The sequence below is a fragment of the Planococcus citri genome, chromosome 4 (genome assembly GCF_950023065.1).
Source record: "Planococcus citri chromosome 4, ihPlaCitr1.1, whole genome shotgun sequence".
NCBI lineage: Eukaryota > Metazoa > Arthropoda > Insecta > Hemiptera > Pseudococcidae > Planococcus > Planococcus citri.
The window spans coordinates 25,188,104-25,209,387 of NC_088680.1; the positions used below are offsets into that span (position 1 = coordinate 25,188,104).

Genomic DNA, 21,284 nt, shown 5'->3' on the forward strand with positions numbered 1-21,284 from the left:
ATCTTTCACAAAATTCAATGTAATTTTTACCTATGTATATATTAATTTCATTATTTTTTTATTATTTTTTCCAGTTAAATAAAATTTTGTATGATCGAATGAAAAGTACTAGGTAGGTACACTATATCGTTGTACGTATCTTAATCGATTGCAATTGTGAAGATAATTTTTACTATTTACGAATGGTAAAGTTTTAGTACTTATCATGTTCATTGTTCAAGTGAAAATTAGGTAGGTATGCAATTTAGCCCAGTCAAATAGCAGAAAAAAATGGGCGAACCCAAACATAATTGCAAACAAAGATTTTTTTGGTGAATATTGTCTAGGGTGGTGTGCTGAACAACATACTAAAAGTCCCCGCCCCCTACCCCACAAGCTAACCCCCCCCCCAAGTGGATCAAAGCCCCTCAAAATCAGTTTTTCATCAAGAACCCCTGAAATATTGAATTTTGAGTAAAATGAGCCCAGTGATCATTTCATCTCCACCCCAATACCTATCAAATGAGCTATCGACCAACTCCTTAGTCTCAAGGGGGTGGCGCTACGACCCCTCAAAGTGATGTGATTTCAATAATTTTACATTTTATGATTTGGGACTTGTAACCTGTTCTAATTGATAAAATGAAGTCAAACTTGGGGAATGGGATTCTTTTGGGAGCTAGAGTTGATCTCTGGAGTGGGGAGGGTCAAAGTTGAAAATTACAGAAAGGTCATTTTTTTGGAGGGGCATAACATGACCCCAAATGGATGAAAAGGGTCCAAAATCATACCATCGGACAGTACTCTATCTGTGATCAACATATCCAAATTTCAGCTTCCTAGGTCATCCCCACCCCATTTAAAGCGGAATTAAGCTAAAAATCCCCTTATTTTGCCCCTATTTTTGGTTTTTTCCATCTTTAAAGGAGTGGGGATGACCTAGGAAGCTGAAATTTGGATATGTTGATCACAGATAGGGTACTGTGCGATGGTATGATTTTGGGACCTTTTCATCCATTTGGGGTCATGTTATGCCCCTCCAAAAATTGCTTCGCCCCACCTACTCTCTCTCTTAAGAAATCTCAAGCATTTAAGGCCTTCCCTAGAATTAATTTATTGAGTTTTTTCTCGGAGATCGACGATCGTATATTCGAATTCAGTGTAAGTAATGTATACAAATACCTTTTTAACGAGTTAATATAGGTTCTAAACTTTATTTCTCGAATTCTCAATCATACATACTTAGGTTTATTTCGTAATTATACATCAATTTGGGTCGAAAAGAATAATTCAACAAATCACAACCAAGCAATCTGTAGAAACTTTCTTTTAAAAAATTTCATTTTATTTTATTCTTTGATGATATTTTTTCTGATATCCGTGTGATAATTATTTTGATTTTCGATCTGTTTTCTCTTTTAACTGATGTAACTTTGCGAAGGTAGTCGTCAACAATTCTTCTGAAGTGAGAAAAATATTGAATTCTGCTTCTAGAATCATCTTCAGTTCCATTCTGGTAATCGAATCCATTCCTAGCTCTGCTAAAGTCCACGTATTACTCATTGTTTTGAGATCTTTGATACCTATAGTCGTGGATAAAATATTGTTGAAAGTTGCGTCTGTAATGTGATTTCACCTTCGGTAACTTGTAGAAAATGTTTACCTAATATGTTGACCACTGTTGTTATAATGTCAGCATCAATTCTACGTTTGTCAGCTGTAATCTTGCTGCATACGATTGGATTTCGCTGTTTCATGAATACGTTCAATGTTTCTATGCAGGATATGACGTTTTGTTGCATTATTCCTCCTAATTACCGAAAAAAATAATGAGAAAACAATGTATCAAATGTGTAGAAAAATAAACATCGAGGATTGAGATATAGTACGTAGTTGGGGTGTTACCAAAATCGATGGATAAGTCATTTCCAAGCATTTTGGAAACCTTGCCCACTTCTCCTATAGCTCCCCACTGTATTGCTAGAGCTGGTAAATTATCAGCATTTCTAGCTTCGCAAATTTTTTCAGCGATAGAATTAGCGAAACCGTAGTTGGTCTGATTCATATGCCCCTGACCGCAAACTATGCTAGAAAATACGACGAAGTATTCCAAATTTGGGCACATTTTCCTGCTCAATTTGTCCAAATGAATAGTAGCGATTGCTTTTGGATCAGCGACGATTTTGAAAGTGTTTTCGGTTTGTTTCAAGAAAGGATCGTCCTTCCATGTCTAAAAATTAGGGAAATACTAGAACCCATTACACGTATTTTTTTGGACCTCTTCGCTCTATTCAATGTACCGCTGTAAGGTTAAATATTCCAGCTATTGGCCCTAATTGGCTGGCCAATTCGAGTAAATTCTTCACAGCGAGCTCTTTAGAAATGTCTACTGTAGATATTTGCACGTTGGCTCCGTAGGATCTCCATAAATTTATTCTGTACGATTGGTAGCCATTTTTTACTCCTGTTTGAGAGCTTAGTACGATATTTCGAGCACCCTGTGTTACCAACCAGTCAACCAACTCCATTCCCAATCCGCCTAATCCTCCTGAAATTATTATTAAGAAGTTGATAAGGAAATTTCTAAATATTATTACGAGAAATGAAAGAGATCAGACGAACCTAGAATAACGTAGGATTTATTTTCTTCGCATCTAACTCGTGGTTTTGCTTTCAAACGTAAAATAGTTGGCTTAGCATTGGCACATTTTTCTTCATCGCGAATTTTTATAGCCAATTTGCCAATTTGGTTTCCGGAGGTCATGTACCTAGTTATTTGTGAAGTTGAAAACGTGGCTTTCCATTAAAATTTTTTTTTTGTTATGCAAAAGTTATACTTACCTGAATGCTGATTCCATTTCGTCGGCTTGAAAAACCGTTCGGTTGATGGGTTTGACGATCCCTTGATCAAGCATTTCTTGTAATTTATCACGAATACCAATAATTGTTTCGTTTTTAGCATCGAATAATGAAACGTTTAATTGCACACTGTGGTACGTGATGTCATTCAAAGAATCTCCTATTTCTGATGTAAATTGAAAAAAATGTTCAAATTCTTGATTTATTAAAGATATTCGAACTGTGTGAAAAGGTGATGAATGGCTTGCATTAGTGATTAGTTACCTGATGTATTATTTTTGCTCGTCTCAAATGTTCCCATTTCTAAAAAGTGTCCACCTTTAGCAACACAACGTAATGATGCTCGAAGCTTATCTTGTGGTAAACTATTCAAAACCACATCAACACCTCTACCCTTGGTCTGATCTATGATTATTTTCACAAATGACGTGTCCCTCGAGTTACCAATGTGGCTCTCTGGAATCTAACAATTCAATTACGAGTATAGTTCGGCTTCTTATGAAAACTTCAGGAGTTCATTATCGAAAAGCTCGTGTGGGAATTTACTGGCGAGGGAACTCCTTAAATCCGGAATCTTGGGTTGGTCAAAAGGGTCCCGAACCTAAAAAAACATCTTCCAAAGTTGATTTTTGACGTTTTTAGGGGGAAATGTTCAAATCTATAATTCAATTTTTTTGCTCATTAAAAATGACCAGTTTTTAAGCGAAAATATGCTAATTTTTTCATCAGAATTATTTTCTTATTTTTTTTTTTTTTTTACTAGAATATGATATGATGACTTAAGTATGTAAATTTCAGCCATCTGAATGTAAAATTGAGAGTCCTATGAAATTTTAAATTTTGAAAAATCACCGAAAAAGTGCATAAATATTCATGAAAAACAAAATTCTCGGTTATAATTCCAAAGTGAATTTCTGGTGACTTGCAAATTACGAACATACATATTTTTAGATTGTGTAGATAAAAGTGTTTTTTAAGGCTCCGATATTTTTCGAAATAAAAAAAAAAATGTTGTATGATTACGAAATGTGGAATTGGGCAGTTACTTACTACTATGGGATCTTTCCTTCTGTATCATGTTCGACCTGCAGTGCGTTTTGAGCACTATTTTTGACATGAATGAGGAGAAGTCATTTCATGTGCTCAAACTTTTTCAAGAAAATATTTTTAAAAAATTAAGCATGTATGTTTAACCCTTGCAGATTCCTCAATTTCTTGTACCTGCACCTGAAAGTTTGTTTGTGGAGTTGTCTTTTGGATCGAAGGAAAAAGTTTTGCAGGAAGAGTGTTAAAAAAAGGCCTAAAATGCAATAAGGGTGCTAAAAAAAAGAACCGCTCCAGTGAGCAGTGCGCGAGAAAATTACTTGAGGAAATGTTCTCTTGATGAATTCTTTTTTCTGTGGAGTGTCAACTGTTGTAAAAATATTACATTTGTAATGTAGGCATATATTAAGTGCTGCTTGGCCAATTGCATCACTCCCAGAATGTATGAGGATGGAGTATCCTTTTTTCAAATTCATTTTGAAAAAGAAGGCAAAAATAACCTGAAAAAAAATTAATTGGAAAATGATGAGAGTATATGCTACAGAACCTGAAAATGATTTATGAGTATGGTTTTTTACTCTTACTGTTGCATAAACAATCGGTATACTGGCTGCTTCTTCCAATGTCATATTATATGGTACTCTCCAGGTGAGATGTGGCATTGCTTCTACCAGTGTTGCGATCCCTTTACCAGGTACTATTCCCATTAAACGAGCTCCGTTTGCATCTTTACCAGAAAATTCACTTCCTAGGTAATCCTTGAATTAAAAAAAAAAAAAAATAGTGGATATATGGCCTGGAAACAAACACGATGATCATCGCTACCGATAACAAGATAAAGGAAAAAGCTTGGAAACACTATTGTTACAAGAACAGGATATCTAACGATCATGAAAGTCATGAAACTCATGAAAAAGTCGTGATTTTGCTCGAAACACACTTGAAAATTTTTTAAAACACCCATCTGGCCCATAAGACGAGAAAAATTTTTAAAATGAAAAATTTGTTCAAAAAATCATGAAGATGAAAAAACTGAAATACCTAATTGCCAACAAATTTTTTAAAAAAATCCTCACAGTTTCAAGTTATTTAATTTATTTTTTATTTTGTTTAGGGGGAGGGGTATTTTTATGCGGTAAAAAATGTGAAATAATAGGTCATGAAAAAGTCATGATTTTTTGCCTGGACGTTTTGGTAGACACCCTGAAGAAGTAGGGAAAGATCCTCCGTAAGATGGTTTGACCTAATCTGGTCTATGACAAGGCCCATGAACCTTCACAAACGTCTCATGACAAGCCCAGGGAAAGTGCTTGTAAATGATTGAAAATTTCGTCAAAGAGCACGATGCCTTTTCAGAGGACTGGATGAGTTGCTGAAATGCTGATGATGACAAGGTAGACATTTTTAGATACTCACCAAGTTCAAACGATTTTGTAAGGATGAATTCACCGAAGGAATTCTTTTCAATGATAACCAAACGTCTTTGAGATTGAGACCACTGTAATAAACGTGAACGAGAGATTTCCCATTCAAATTATTTTCGTACCTAAAATTAATAAATCGAAGACAGCTAATTTTCCAGTTATCTTTCATGTCACACTTTTTTAGAAATTTTATTACGTCAGAGGATCCAATGGGCCTTCAATCCATTTGAATGATGAAAGATTACCATGCTCTTCCAACACGCTAAATGCATGACTACATTCGACACGGTCTTCTAAATCCAACTTCAAATGATAATAACTTCCCCATTTCCCATCTTTGTAAACATTGTAACGTAGATCCTTATCCAGTTGAACTTTGTAGAATGGATCATCGAGTGAAAAAGCAGGCGTATCGCTATCCATTATGAAAAAACACCTGAAAAGAAACTTCCATTTGTCGTATACATTTTTTTGCTCATCCTGCGGATTTTCCATATGAAACGATGAATTTACCTGACATTGGTTCCTTTTTCTTCTTTGCTTAGGCAACTGAAGAACCCCAATATTCCGTTTGTTGGCTCTTTTTCGGCGTACACAATCAGTTTTTCGTTTTTCTGCACTTCAAGAGTTGATAGAGCGTTTTGGATCTCAGATATCCAGGAATAGGAATCATTTCTTAATCGGATTGTTTTATTTATTGTTTTATATTTCGTGATCTAATCGATGCGAAAAAATAATCAATTATTTCGTTGATTTTTATACATTGCATTCGTTCTATTTTTGTATAAAAATGTACTTTTTTGAGTAAGATAATTTTTTCAGAATAATTTACGATTCGATTGAAGCACACACTGAATCCTAAATTTTCAAATGACACGCTTTCATTGATTGGTTCCTTGGTGATGATGAAACCGTCGTCTCTTAATGCTTCGGAAATTGATTCCATGAGCTGAAAATAATTTTAAAATCGTATTTCAGTGACTACCTTTTGTTTTTGATATGAGTTGGTAAAGATATTGGAAACAATATTGACCTCTGTTTTATTTTGAATATTTTCCAAGATAATTATTAAGGCGGTTTTGTTTTTCGGTAACTCTTCATTTGATATGGTGATATCCTTTAAATCTTCCATCTCTCTCAATTTTTCCGAATTGATTAGAACATTGACGTTTGCCTGCACAGTTAACAAACTCATTATTGCTACATTGAAGAGCATTAAAAAATATGTACCAAAGTAATGGCGAAATGTTTGCAACAACATCATTATTGATAGCTTTATTTTTTGTTTTCTTTCATCAGGTTGGCTTACTGGACTACTTTGGGCTGGATTACCTCAATTGAGTGTACATCGTTCAAAGCATGCACAACTGCGGCAGAAATGAGAGCACTCTCGGGATCACAATTTTCATCAAGTATTTGGTAAGTTGTCGCTTTCATTATTTGTGTGTTTTTCAAAGCCATTTCGACACAAATTCTGATTATCGAATCTAAATTCATTTTCTGAAAAATATCCACAGCTCTCTGTGAGCATGAATAATTCCCTAATATCTTTATTTCCATGAACAATTTTATGAAAAAATTCATCTATTTACTTGCTCGATTATGTAAGGCACAAATTGGCATTTTTCCAACACTGTATCAGTTAGAATCTTTTGACGATTAATTTCGTTGGTTTTCCAGCCACTCATTTGGATTCCTCCGGTACATAATAGACCATAATTTGAATGGAAATTGACGGGAAATTCTTTAAGATGTAAAAATATATTCCTTAGACAAAATTCGTAAAAAATATTCCATAATCGGAAGTAGCTAACTTCGATTTTTCTCATCCAGTGACTCCAGAATTTCGTAATGTTTTTTGAAATCGATGACAAGTTTGTTTATGAAAGTAGGAACCATAGGATTGCGACTATCCATGCATAGCAGAGTAAATTGTGCCATTCCGTCCATATAAGTTACAAAATTGTCGCTCCAAGATATTTCTCCATAGGTACCTATAGAAAAAAGATTGGAAAGATCAAAATAAAGGAATATATAGGGTTCGATTATCTAGAAAACAGTAATTATGCTGTAATTTTACCAGTGCAGTTGGCGTATTGAACGCTTTTGAATAATCCTTTATAATGAAACCCTCTTAATCTGAGCTCTTTATAGAAATCGTCATTGCTCAAAGGTAAAATATGGGAATTGGATATTTCGTCTTTAAATGGTTCAACTTCGAATACTTCCTCTCGAATATTTTCGACCATTCTTACTTGTCCAGTCACTACCACAATTGCGTTGCATTTTATTTCGAAGTGATTCTTGAGGTCATGAATCAAAATACGGAAAAATAAACCGCCTGAAATCATTTCACACAATGGCAATAAAAAAAACAGTATGATTGTTGCGTTTTAAAATTCGGTTTGATATGTTTACCTTTTTCGGGAATTATCGTCGCTCTTTCAAAACAAACATTTTCAAAAACAATCGAAAGTTCGGAAATCTGTTTTTGTCTCAATGATGCGATAGTTTCGATAACTAACCACTAAAAAAAGTAAATGATTAATTGAGGAACTCTCTCTGCGTCAAAATGAAAATACGAGTTTATGAACTGACCAAGTATCCGAAGCCAGGATACAGATTTCTACCATCAATAATGTGGCCTTGGATGTACTCGTGTTCTTTACTCTTTGGGTAAATCACGAAAGTTCTTTCACTACTTTGAAGAAAACCTGTATTGATCTCATCGATCTGGTCTGCTTGATCGTGATTCCATTTTATCGACGGAGATATCATTGGAGTTGATTTGCTAACTGGGAATTCGATCGGTGGATATAAATAGCTAAGTTCCATCTCACAGCCCGCTTCGTATATTCTGTAAATCGAGGCTGAGTTTTATTTGGTTTCTTTTTATGGGAGTTTTTGGATGCTGGAGAATTAAATGCGAGTAGCTCAAAACCATCGCCAATCGATTAGGAAAGTCGAAAGTTGAGTAGTTGAAAATAAAAGGCCAATTTGTGGGAATTTTTTTCAGTTTTTTTTTCGAACGCGTTAAAAAAGTCTCAACAGCTGATTTGTGGTGTTTTTTTATTGTTCTCCATCCTAATCCTCATCCCCTCCCTCTTTGACCAATCGAATTCTCAAGTGAAAAAAATAACACGTTCTCCCCCCTAATCAAATCAGAATAAGAAGAAGTTTTGAGGTGCGAATTTGATCTATATGGTTGTACGTACAAAAGTTTAAAAATTTCTTCAAATAACGCGCCAATTTCAAAAAAAATGTATGTGACCCCGCCTGACAAAATCGATCATTTCGACCCTCAAGATTCATTTTAATCGTCATTATTTTGGACACTTTTTTTTGTCGAAATGGTCGATTTTGTCAGACAGGGTCACATCCCATGCAAAAAAATAGTACTACTAATTTAATACTGAAAGCAGTACTACTTTCAGTAGTAACAATTTGAACTTTTCAAGTAGTACTCCAGTACCATCACACAGTAGTACCACAGTACTACTGAAAAGTAATACTGCAGTACTACTTTTCAGTAGTACTGTAACTTCACGATTCTATGAAAAAAATAGTATCACACAGCAGAACTGCACCTAGTTTTACTACAGTACTACTGAACTACCGAACTTCAGTACTCCTAGAGAATAATTTGTAAACGGTCACCCATCCAACCTCTAGCCAGGCCTGAGACTGCTTAACTTCTGTGGAAGTACTGAAGACGGATCTAAAACATGCTATAGTATTAATATAGTACTGATGGAGCATTTTTGAATTACATTAGTTGCACAGTGGGCTGTATGAGCACCCTAAAAACGGGCGTGTAACTCAAAAACTTACGATGAACCCTAAAACAATGGTACAATGATATCCTCCCTTATGTTTTTGGGGTCCCAGAATACGAATTCTACAATATTTTTAGTAGGGGGGGCGAGGGGGTGAAGGGGCGAAAAATACAAAATTCGACTATAATGATGTGTGATATGTCGAAATGTATGTTTTCGAGGCTGTAGATCACGAATTTGACAATATTTTTTTCGTAGGGGTGAATGGTGGGAAATGGTGGGGGATGGAGGGGGTGAAAAATTCAAAATTTGACCATAATGATGTGTGATATATCGAATTGTATGTTTTTGAGGGTGTAGATCACGAATTTGACAATATTTTTTTCGTAGGGGTGAATGGTGGGGGATGGAGGGGGTGAAAAATTCAAAATTTGACCATAATGATGTGTGATATATCGAATTGTATGTTTTTGAGGGTGTAGATCACGAATTTGACAATATTTTTTTCGTAGGGGTGAATGGTGGGGGATGGAGGGGGTGAAAAATTCAAAATTTGACCATAATGATGTGTGATATACCGAATTGTATGTTTTTGAGGGTGTAGATCACGAATTTGACAATATTTTTTTCGTAGGGGTGAATGGTGGGGGATGGAGGGGGTGAAAAATTCAAAATTTGACCATAATGATGTGTGATATATCGAATTGTATGTTTTTGAGGGTGTAGATCACGAATTTGACAATATTTTTCTCGTAGGGGTGAATTGTGGCGGATGAAGGGGGTGAAAACGGTGAAAAATTCAAAATTTGTCCATAATGACGTGTGATATGTCAAAATGTACGTTTTCGAGGGTGTAGAAGGGGTGAAGGGCGGGGGATGAAGAATTTTCTATTGGGGAGCCGTCAAAGTCCCTGGAAGAAAAAATTTGTAACATTTTAACAAAATTCACCATGATTCTTCACTAGGTATAATTGACTGTTGTAGTCGCCGGGGCATTTGGGGGCAAAAATGGAAATTGACATCTTGAAATACACTACCTCAAGTATTACTAGCCGCTGGAATTTCCCGTGCATCTACGTGCAAAAATTTTGTTCTATTTCTAGGTATTTATGTATATTTTTTTCAAAATTGTGATCTTGAGTCTTAATTATTTTGTCATTTTCTAGCAATAAGATAATAAAATGGAAAAAAAATAGAATTTGGTCACAAAAGTCGTGTACGAAATCCACCTGAAATAACGAATTCTTTTGTTCAATTTTCTCATCTTTTTTGGCTCAAATTATGAGGAATGATGAAGAGAAAAAAACTCCCCTTGAAAGCTCTTCCTTTCGATTCATTTGGACCAAGTTATTTTTCCTTCCCAAAAATAGAATTTCTGAGAGTAATCTTGTGGTTACCCTGTTCTTCAACTTTTGTAAAGTTTTAAAAATGGGACAAAAAATAAAAAGTTCTCGGGAATGTGCCTAAAATATATTTTTTTAAACAAAAAATTGAAAAAAATTGGACAAACTCGAAACATGATGAAATTTATGATAAAATTGTTTCTGAAGGGGAGGGGACTAAATATTATGTATATGGAGTACCATACGGATTTTGAATCAGGAAAATCTGTGAATTTCCTGAATTCAGTAATTTTTTTAAGCTGAGGAGTGAGCGGGGGGGGGCAAATTGTGAGGAATGGTAATGGTACGAAATTTTATTACATAAATACGAAAAAGGTGCGAAAAAAGTACGAATTTTGTTTTTTAGATTTTAGTAAACAGCTTGATTTAGTGTTTCGGAAATTCCCTAAAATCTGCGATTATTTTGTGCCCCTTTTCGCAACATGAAAATTACATATCCAAACTTCTGATTGAAAAAAAATATTCTAAAATAAAACTTGTGGAGGATTATAATATGTAGCTAGGGTTTTCAATGTTACGAATTTTAAGCTGTTTCTAATGTGTGTATTTCCCATTCTCCGAATCGATTGGAACAAGTTTTGAACCATTTTGAAGAGTTCTGAAGCCTCCAGCAGATTTTTGGATATTAAAACTCCCACAAATTTTAACCAAATCACGTTGAAGCCGTTCTGGGACCTCCTGTGTCATTTTGGAAATTTCTGTTTTCTAAAGACAATTACCAAAACCTGTCTAAATGAACTTTTAGCATTAGCAGCGACTGGATGTGTTTATGGATACTTTTGATGGTTCACTTTTTTTTATTTTGGAAAACTGGAATTTTCAAAACGTCGCTGGGAGCTTGAAAGCAGCTTAAATTCTACGCATTTTTTGAATAGGTACAATAATATAACTTTGAAATATTAATTTTTTATTCTCGAAAACTGTGAAATTGTGCTTATTAAAATTCGAAAAAATATACAAAACCTGAATAAAGCATCTTCAGAAATTTAATTTTACGTACCTTCCAAGGGCATTCAACAGGTATTCGGCGTTATTCTCATTATTCCTCGTCATTAGTGGTATATTATCTACAGTGGTTGGTAATGAGTGTTTTAAAATCGCATTTAGAAGGCCATGAGGTGCTATTTCAATGGTTACGGCGTTGGCAGGAATGTAACGTTGACTTTCTTCAAAATAAACTGGATTCAGCAAGTTATTGGCATAATACTCAGCTGAAGAAAATCTAACCTCTTCTCTGTCCCAGTTCTGTTCAGGAGCAGATGTACATATCCATTTCTTAGACCGAAGTTTCGGTTCTGTAATCACCTAAATAAGTAAGGGAAAAAAACGTTGATTTCCACTCAAGTTTCATTTTGGAATTTTTTAAAACGATGGGTGATGAATGATGATGTTTCAGGTATGATTTTTTATTGTATTAGTTTCTGATTTGGATAGTATTATTACTTACTTGTTTCATGTAGGATATCAACTTTGATTTTGACGAGCTTATGTAACGACTGTGGTACGCTATGTTCGAAGTTTGTACTACTCGATTGAATATATTTTTTTCATTTAAATCTTCGATGAACTTCCGCACGATTTCTGTAGGACCTGACAAGGTGCAGTTGGTAGGACCATTGTGACATGCAATATCAATCTCGGGAGGAATAATATCTTTCATGGCATTATGACCTTGACCTAATTGAATCGATTTCGATATTTAGAGAATCAAATCGATTTTTCTGGTGTATTTTTCTAACGAAATTCAAGTTCTCACCTACAGCCACCATTGTACCATGTGTGAAAGAAGTCTCTAATAAAACTAAACCACGATAATACGCTGCTGAAAGCATTTGTTCAGATGTAAAGCATCCATCAACATACGCACATCCCAGTTCTCCGAGAGAATGACCAACAATTCCATCTGGTTGTAAATTCAGCTTCTTTAACAAATCTATCGAAGCAATCTGTTGAATCGCATCATGTCCCATTGTAGAATTTTTCCTTCATATCCAATACTTAAAATCACAAATACAATTCGAAGTCGTATCACCTGAATGGCTGCTATTCCCACAAATGAATTTAAAATGTTATCGAGTGTTTTTGGATCGTCATCTGTGATAATTTTTATCAAGTCCAATCCTTTTGATTTCAAAAATTGGTGACTTTTTCGAATAGATTCGGCCAAAATTGGAATGTTCATCAATGATTTCCCCATTCCGGTCCATTGCGATCCGATACCAGCAAAAACGAACCATATTGGTCGATTTTCGCCTGCAAAAAACTAAAAATATTCCCAAGCAGAAGGTTAGATTCCTCATTACATTTCTTGGTGAATTCTATTCGATTCCTGGCATGAGTTACGTACCTTTTTGGAAGTCTTTGGAGGTTTATTTTTTTTTATAAGGGTATAGCCTCTGTATAGATGACCACCGATTTGGTATTTGAAAATTTCATGTAATAATCGAATGTATTCTGGGTCGTTTTTATTTTTCTCTGCCTAAAATAAAAAATAACATTTAATTTTTCTGAATGAAGAATAAAGATGTATTTTCGAATAGGTATCATCTCACATTATTTAAAATACAATCCACAGCTTCCTCAGTCCTACCAGACGCAGTGACTAAGAACGATATTTCCTCATTTATCAGGTGGTTCTTATTTTTAATTTTTTTGTGAGGAGACAGGATCATATGACCATTGGATCCGCCAATTCCATAAGAATTCATTGCGAAATATTCACCTTCCAAAGGGGTTGGTTTTGAAATGACCTTGTAACAAACAATATATACGAATGAAATTTTCAAATTTTCAATACCCACTTGCCAATAGGTAATCGCACCTTATATTCTAAAATTTCCATTTGGAATTACCTCGAGATGCCCGTTGATTAAGCCTTTAATTTTTGGATTCGGTGTGTTATATCGTAAATTTGCTGGAATGATTCCTGATTCAAAAGCGATGATCATTTTGATTAAACCACATATACCTGCTGCTGCTTCAGTATGACCCATGTTTGATTTCACTGATCCTATTTTCAGAGGAGTTTCACGGTTACTTGCTGTGTAGAAAAACTCTTCGATTGAGATTCCTTCCGCTATATCTCCTGCCTGTGGAAAAAAATGAGAAAAGTTGAAGAAAAGAATCGTTCATGATGAAGGCTGAAATGATAATTTAGACAAATTGGTTCATTTTTTTTCTTTCTTCGGAGGAGCTGTGCTAAAATTTCCCATTGTAAACCAACTGTTCGTCCTGTTTACTCTGTTCAAAATTTATTCTGCGTTGAAAAGTAAAATAAAAAAATGAGGATAAAAATTATAGGGTACCTGTGTACCGGTACCATGAGCTTCAATGTATGATATTTTTTTCGGATCCATGTTAATTTCTTTGTAACATTGTTCGTACAACTTTATTTGCTGTTTGGACGAGGGAGACCTAACTCCCTCTTCTTTGAATCCTTCACTGTTGATGGATGTATGAATAGCATTTGCGTATACTCTTCGAGCGCATTTTCTTTTTTGTAGAAAAATTGCAGCCACTGCGTCAGCTCTGACGTAACCATCGGCTTAAAAAATTATGGAAGTTCAAGATTTTAAGTACCGACATGCAACATTTAAAAAACCCGTAATTAAAATTTCAATTAGTCCTGAGGGTTATTTTTGAATTTTTTGCAAATTTTTAAAAAATGTTCAAAATTTTGAAAAGTTGTTTTAAGGGGTGACTTTTAAAGTTTTTCATGAAATGAAGTCGAGTGATGGCCATCAATTTTTTCAATTTTTTTTCAGCCTAACAACAAAAGTGAAAAGGGTTTGAAATCGGAAAAAAAACAAAAAATTTTTTTTCATTTTGTTTAATGTACATACATAGTAGGTATTTTATACCACAGGCAAATTTTTTAAAAAAATTTTTGACTATTTGGAAACGCGTTTTTTCTTGCCTAAAGTCGTAAATTTCGCTCGAATTTTTTTCCCCCGCAATACATATGCCATCAAAGATGTCGAACTAGGTATACCATCAAGTTCATGTTTTATAATTTTTATTGAAAAAATTGAATTTCGTTTTTTTAGCACCTCCTGACACCCTTTCGGTCTGACCTACCTACATGGCTAAAATTCGTGTATAGAATAATATCAACTCGATATAGTACATCATAAATAGGTATAAATTGTAATGTTCATTTTTACCTACCGTTGACATCAAAAGGCGAGCTTTTCCCCGAAGCACTGAGGTATGGATTTATTACAGAATTTTTCTCCAATTTTAAACAGAAATTTGATGCGCATACGATCGCTCCTTCGCATTGTCCTCTTTGAATGGCTCTAATAGCGCCGTCAATAGCGTATAAAGATGATGAGCAAGCTGTGTTGACGATATAACTGGGCCCTGGTGAAGTAGATTATAAAAGTATTTTAATTAAAAATTGAAAATTCTGACAAATGAGCAATTGAGCATTGAATCCTTTGCTAAGAGTGATGAAAAGCACTTGTTCGGAATAATTCCGAATGTCGAACACTAATGATGAAATAAAATTTTCAGCAGCCTAAGTTGATTGCTGTACGCCTCCTAGAGCAGTTTTGAATTTCTACAGGGAAGTCTCAGTTTTTGTTGGAGAATCTAGATCGGATTGAAAGTGTTCGAAACCGTTTCGAGGAGAGGGGGAGGAGTCGACTGATCTTTTTTGTAAATTTTCTAATTTGTTCACGAGGACATTTTCATCATTCTTAGCTCGAGACTTCTTCATATTATTCGTTTTCAATTCTACTGTCATCATTTTCATTACCATGAATATCCAAAGCACTTGAAATCCTGTTGCTCAGCATAAATTCCAATCTGCCGAACAGTTCGTTAAAAGTATCCGGATTTCTCAGCATTGCTGGGTCTCCTTCGTTATGTAAATCCCATACGGCAACAATAACCGCGATATTTTTACCCTTTATTTCTCGAGGATTGTAGCCTTGTTATGAGTGAAATAGGAGGTGTTAAAAAATGTTTCATGTACATATGAAGAGTGATATTCCAAAACTCGCTCTGTCCATTTTTATCGAAGTTGGGTTTTCAGCGGTACCTGGTAGATGAAGTATTAACTCACATTTCTACATCATCAACCTACCAAAATGAGGTGTTAAAACTCACCTAAATAGCCAATTTACTAAAAATTAAAAAAAAAATAATGTTCCAAAACGCGTTTTGTCCATTTTTATTGAAATTTTTTTCAGCAGTATTTAGTGGATGAAGTGTATACCTACACTCCTACATCATAAATCCACCTAAATAAAGTGCTAAACTCGCCTAAAAAGCCAATTTACCCGTTTAAAGGGAAACTGTTTTTCCTCTTTCCTGAAAAGTTGTGAAAATGGACAAAGCGAGTTTTGGAATATCACTCTTCATATCTACATATTACAGAACACAATTAAAATCGGCGATGTACCGCATACCTGAATCCAAAATAGCTTCGAAACTTTTCTCAAGTAGCATTCTTGAAGAATAAGTCATGCTTTGAGCTTGACTGCTCGTGAGTCGAAAAAAAGAGTAGTCGAATCGATTGAAATTGTCTATTGCGCCGGCCATCAAATCTTCGTATTTATGGAATACAAATTTTTTTCATATATTTGTAGTTATGAATTTATTTGATATTCTCGATGTTTATTAACGAATTAATTTACTTTTTGAATCGAATCTCGTAACTGGACCAATCATATCATTTCCTGCTAGTAAATTTTCCTTGAATTCTTCGACATTTTCACTTTTTGGAAATGTGCCCGAAATCCCAGAAATAACTACGTCGTCAGGATTATCTGAAACGAGGAAACAACTGTTTTTTAGAAAGAGTTTGAGACGTGTGAAATTTTCAAATTTTTTTTGAGCTGTCGTCGAATTGGGTAAACATTTGGCATAAAATTTGAAATTTTTTGTAAATATTGTTGTGGTGGTTTCAAAGCCGTCATGGCGGTGGTTGGGGGAGGGGGCAAAGGGGGGACAGTTTGTCCCGGGCTCACGCTTTCTGAGAGCCTCGGTAAAAAAAAGCCTGTAATGAAAAAAACCTGTTTATTTATTTATCAATTTTTTTTTCTAAAAAAAAATCATTCAACTTTTAATGTTTTAAAGTGAAAAATAAACTTTTCGTATTAAAAGTATCGTGTTTATGCTCAGAGTAAGTATGTAACAAGAAGTAGTGAAAGTAGTGAAAAAGTACCTAGTGAATTTAGTTAAATAGTTGGGGAAAAAATGAAAAAAATCAAACGTGCCACAGAAATCTTCAAATTATTGAAAAAAAATGTTATTTTTGATGAAATTGGCAACAGTGTTGGAATATATGCGACGTCAGTTTTTTAATTTTTTTTGGAAAGGAGGAGTATCGATAAGGCCATTTTTTGGCACCAGACAGTTATCGACTGAACCACTCTTAAAATGTTGTAATGAATGCCCCAAATACGAATCCGTGGTTAGTTAACCCTAAATGAACATTTTTTGGGCTCCAGGGGTCCCCAAAGTTGCGAATAAAAAAATACCTAATTTTTGGAACCACTGAATATTATTTTCAAAAACTTTTTGGACGTAAAATATCTGTTTGAACCCGTTAAACATTATACGAGGCAATTTTTTTATTTTCGACCCTCGGGGGCAGAAATTGGGGGATTTTAATTTTTGAAAAATTTTGGAACCACCATTTTGAACCTACCCCTTTGAACCCCGCTAAAAAGCTTTTTACAGTTAATTAGTATCTGAAAGACCTCCATCCTATCAAATTTTGAGCTCAATAAAATTTTGCGCTGGTACTCAAAAATTCAAATTTCCAATTTTTTGTAATTTGGATTTTTTGGGAACCCCGGGAAAACTAGAAACCTGCGATTTGCGCCAAACGTAACGTTTTGAGGCATATATTCAATTACCTAGGTGAAAAAGTTTAATCAAGCTTCGGCATATTCGTAATTTTGAACCCTTTTTTTAGAGCCCTCTACTTTGGGCACCCCTGGAAAAGGCGATTATGCATATTTTTTCAAATAAATTGAAGAATTTACATTTGGATCACACTATCAAGTGCTCGATAATTTTTCATATGATTTTTCCTGTAATTCAAAATTGAGCTATTTTGGGTCAAATTTTGAGATTTAACTCTTCGAAAAGACGTGAAAATAACGTTTTCACGATTTCAACGAGGTAAAAATGTCAGAATTTGACCCCAAATAGCTCAATTTTGAAAGTTACAGGAAAAATCAAATGAAAAATTATCGAGCACTAGCTAGTGTGTTTCAAATGTGAATTTTTCAAATCATTTGAAAAAATATGCATAAACGCCTTTTTTAGGGGTGCCTAAATTGGGGGGCTCTAAAAGAAGGGTTCAAAATTACGAATATGCCGAAGCTTAATTAAACTTTTTCATTTGGATAATAATTGAACATATATACCTAAAAACGTTACGTTTTGAGCAAATCGAAGGTTTCTAGTTTTCCAGGGGTTCCCAAAATATCGAAATTGCAAAAAATTGGAAAATTGGATTTTTGAGTACCGGCGCAAAATTTTATTGAGCTCAAAATTCGGTAAGATGGACGTCTTTCAGATACTAATTAACTGTAAAAGGCTTTTTAGCGGGGTTCAAAAGGGTAGGTTCAAAATGGTGGTTCCAAAATTTTTCAAAAATTAAAACCCCCCAATTTCTGCCCCCGAGGGTCGAAAATGGAAAAATTGCCTCGTATAATGTTTAACGGGTTCAAACAGATATTTTACGTCGAAAAAGTTTTTGAAAATAATATTCAGTGGTTCCAAAAATTAGGTATTTTTTTATTCGCAACTTTGGGGACCCCTGGAGCCCAAAAAATGGTCATTTTGGGTTAACTAACCACGGATTCGTATTTATTGGGGCATTCATTACAACATTTTAAGAGTGGTTCAGTCGATAACTGTCTGGGTGCCAAAAAATGGCCTGATCGATACTCCTCCTTTTCCTGTGAAAAATTTGATTTTGTTAATTTTACGTGTTAGATACCATGAATATTGCCTCTCGAAATACAAATCTTTAATAGCTTTCGCCCTCACGTGGGCCGGTTCCTTTTTTTGTTTTAAAATTAATATCCTGAGTACAAATCTTTCAAATTTTAAAATTTCAAAAACCTAAAATTATCAACTCCTTGCATAAAAACACATCATTTTTAGTTCTCTCGAAATACAAAAAATGAAAAAATTTTCAAGTCATATGAATATGATATCAATTGGCAAAATTGGTATTTTCCCCCCCGTATCAGTCGGCAAATTTTTAGTCGAACCACCTCCCTCTCTTAAAAAGTCTCTATACAATAGTTTCGTCCATAGAAACGGGGACAAATTATTTTCGTCCCGGGCTGGGTCATTTGAACATGACTTTTTTGTAGGTTCCATCAAAGGAGTGAGCTCTCTCCCCGTTATCCAAAAAAAACTGTCAAAGACAAATTTTTTGACTGAAATTGTCCTGTGATATCTAGCGAATTTTTTTGTTTCTCATCAAAGTTCTGACTCGACCCCCCCCCTCCTCCTCCCCTCAAATTTTACAAATAGTTCATCAGAGTCTAAATTACATTCAATTAAATCGAATTCTTATAGTCGAAAAATTCAAAATCGTGTAAGAAAGGTCAAAATATCAATCAAAACAGAAAAGAATCGAAATTACGTTTGAAAATGCTCTCGTGTTAAATTTTTCCAAAGAATTTCATTTTTCGATTTTTTTAAAATTCAAAATTCCACGAATAGTACAAGTAGGTAGTTAATTGTAACACGATAGGAATAGAAAGCTGAAATGTGGGTGGACGTCCTATATTCGTCTTTATATCAACATAAATAAATTCTTGATTCTCTGTCAACGTTTCATTTTCAGAAACTATGACGGAATCGCCGAAGTTGAAAAATTGATTTTTCTTCTCTTTTTTTAATATAGGTTACAGTTATACATCATATCATCTTACAAAAATATTTGTTGCTAGATTATTATTCGTTTCGTTCATTTTCTATACTCGGAAATTCCAATATTTCATTTTCAGAAAGTATGACGGAATCACCGAAGTTGAAAAATTGACTTTTCTTCTCTTTTTTTTAATATAGGTAGGTTACAGTTATACTCGTACATCGTATCATCTTATAAAAATATTTGTTGCTAGGTATTCGCTCACCTATTGATGAATTATTATTCGTTTCGTTCATTTTCTATATTTGGAAATTCCAATAATAGCAGCGTCCCGTCGTCTTGGTCTGAATACCGGTGGATCGTTCACCTTTATACAAACACTTCGCGTATTGCGAAAAAATTTGCAAAACACGTCAGCTTTTCGTAATATTTTTTTCTACCACCTTAAACCGCTCTGATTCGTTTTCAGTTCAAGTCAACTTTGTATACTGTAGACAACGATCTCGCGGATTAGGTAAATTACAATTTTAAATGAAATTTGTACTTGACCCTGTGAATTAATTACGATACTTGCGTAAATCTTCTGTTTTTTGTGTTTATTTCTATTACCATTTTTAATTTTTAAAATAAGAATTTATGACGTCAGTGAAAGTAATTGCGGACGTTTAAAGTTTATTTAAGAAAATTAAATATTTTTTCAAGAATGCTAATTTATGAAAAACTATGCTTCTTTGTGCTGCTCAAAAGCATCGGACTGAGTGAATTAAATGTGATTTATGTTATCGTTGCTGCTCAAAAGCATCGGACTGAGTGAATTAAATGTGATTTATGTTATCGTATGTGTATTTCATTTAGTGTGCCTCTACCTACGGCTACCTAGATTATTTTTTTGCATCTATGTTCTCCCATTGAAATTATTTTTTCACGAGATAGAAGCCAAACCTTGAATTTTTCAGAAATTTTACTTTAAATCAAAGTTTAGAGGATTACCAAAGATCGCTTCGATGAAAATTTTTTTCGCATTTTGTCATTTTTCAACCTCCAATTTAGTGAAATACTTACGCACGTATGTATTATGCAGAAATGATCGTTAACTATCCAAATTAAGATTCTGAAATAAATGTACACTCGACGACGGTTTAATTTTCCAAAAATTTTAAAAACAATTAACTTTCATTGTATATTCTCGAATTCAAATTTACCTACCTACGTAATAACGAATAAGACAGATATGAAGATGTATTGTGGTTACCAAAAAAAAAAAGGAATTATTTACAATTTAGATAGAATGATTCGTGTTTTTCTGCAAGCTCTATCACCTGCTAAATTAATTTTCCAATTTTTAATGAATTAAGTACCTACTGAAAATTTTAAAAACCATTAAGTATCTAGTTTTGACATTGATGATCTTTTTTCATTTTTTGTAATATTCTTGATGAAATAAAAAGTACATAAAATTGAACGTAGGCAGAGGGTTTCTTCTCCCCCCTCTCACTTCTTTTTTTGGTGTATTTGAAAGACAGTCCTGCCTTCAGCTAAAATTGACGAAATTCTGCTTTCGACCATAAATAGCCAAAATTTTCCCTTTTTCGCAAAACTACCTAAAATTATTGTTTTGTTGTAAAAACTTCCAACAAGTTATGTAGGTCTATATCATTTTTAATTGGCTGTTCGAAAGTTTTGCTTTTTTTCGAAAATTTCTGAAAAGCCCTGTCGTTTTCTATAGTTGTCAACAGCTCGTTTAGTATTAGAAATTGTAAAAATCCTCGTTTTTTACCAAAAAATTGCGGGAAGGTCTCATGCTTCGACAAAAATTGTAAAAAAGTCTCTTTTTTTGCTATTGTGTATTTTGCTTAAAAGACATGCTTTCTCTTAAAATTTTCAGTATTATTGCTTTTTGCTGAAAATTTTTACTTTTTTTTACCAAAAATTTTCAATAATGATTCAT

The 21,284-nt window shown here is 34.1% G+C and overlaps 1 protein-coding gene across 2 annotated transcripts; it reads right to left on the reverse strand.

Annotated features, from left to right (window-relative positions):
* Nucleotides 1–1,177: 1,177 nt before the first annotated feature.
* Nucleotides 1,178–19,830, reverse strand: LOC135846067 (fatty acid synthase-like). 2 transcript variants are annotated; one of them, XM_065365050.1, is made up of 33 exons: nt 19,602–19,830; nt 16,128–16,259; nt 15,900–16,037; nt 15,245–15,418; nt 14,653–14,847; nt 13,791–14,029; nt 13,338–13,574; nt 13,038–13,235; nt 12,833–12,964; nt 12,518–12,748; nt 12,242–12,431; nt 11,933–12,162; nt 11,486–11,790; nt 7,905–8,163; nt 7,725–7,833; nt 7,387–7,647; nt 7,121–7,300; nt 6,899–7,050; nt 6,639–6,806; nt 6,340–6,480; nt 6,103–6,255; nt 5,820–6,022; nt 5,503–5,742; nt 5,299–5,428; nt 4,467–4,640; nt 4,203–4,382; nt 3,103–3,301; nt 2,821–3,004; nt 2,602–2,747; nt 2,280–2,527; nt 1,885–2,209; nt 1,643–1,789; nt 1,178–1,562 (listed from the first exon to the last, which is right to left on the reverse strand). In XM_065365050.1, exons 1-33 carry the CDS (start codon nt 19,630–19,632, stop codon nt 1,369–1,371), a joined length of 6,225 nt encoding a protein of 2,074 aa, XP_065221122.1. In that variant the 5' UTR covers nt 19,633–19,830; the 3' UTR covers nt 1,178–1,368. The 2 variants fall into 2 exon arrangements, with proteins under 2 accessions (XP_065221122.1, XP_065221123.1); XM_065365051.1 differs by lacking the exons at nt 1,178–1,562; nt 1,643–1,789; nt 1,885–2,209; ... (2 more) ...; nt 2,821–3,004; nt 3,103–3,301 and adding an exon at nt 3,308–3,439.
* Between the last annotated feature and the right edge of the window lie 1,454 nt (nt 19,831–21,284).

Excerpts from the sequence above, each read along its gene's own strand:
- LOC135846067 (XM_065365050.1), bottom strand. The coding sequence starts at position 19,632 with ATGAACGAAACGAATAATAATTCATCAATAG. Across the intron at positions 14,848-15,244 it reads AAGTGCTTTGGATATTCATG|GGCCCAGTTATATCGTCAAC; the intron begins GTAATGAAAATG and ends CTACTTCACCAG. Across the intron at positions 2,528-2,601 it reads TAAATCCTACGTTATTCTAG|GAGGATTAGGCGGATTGGGA; the intron begins GTTCGTCTGATC and ends TAATAATTTCAG.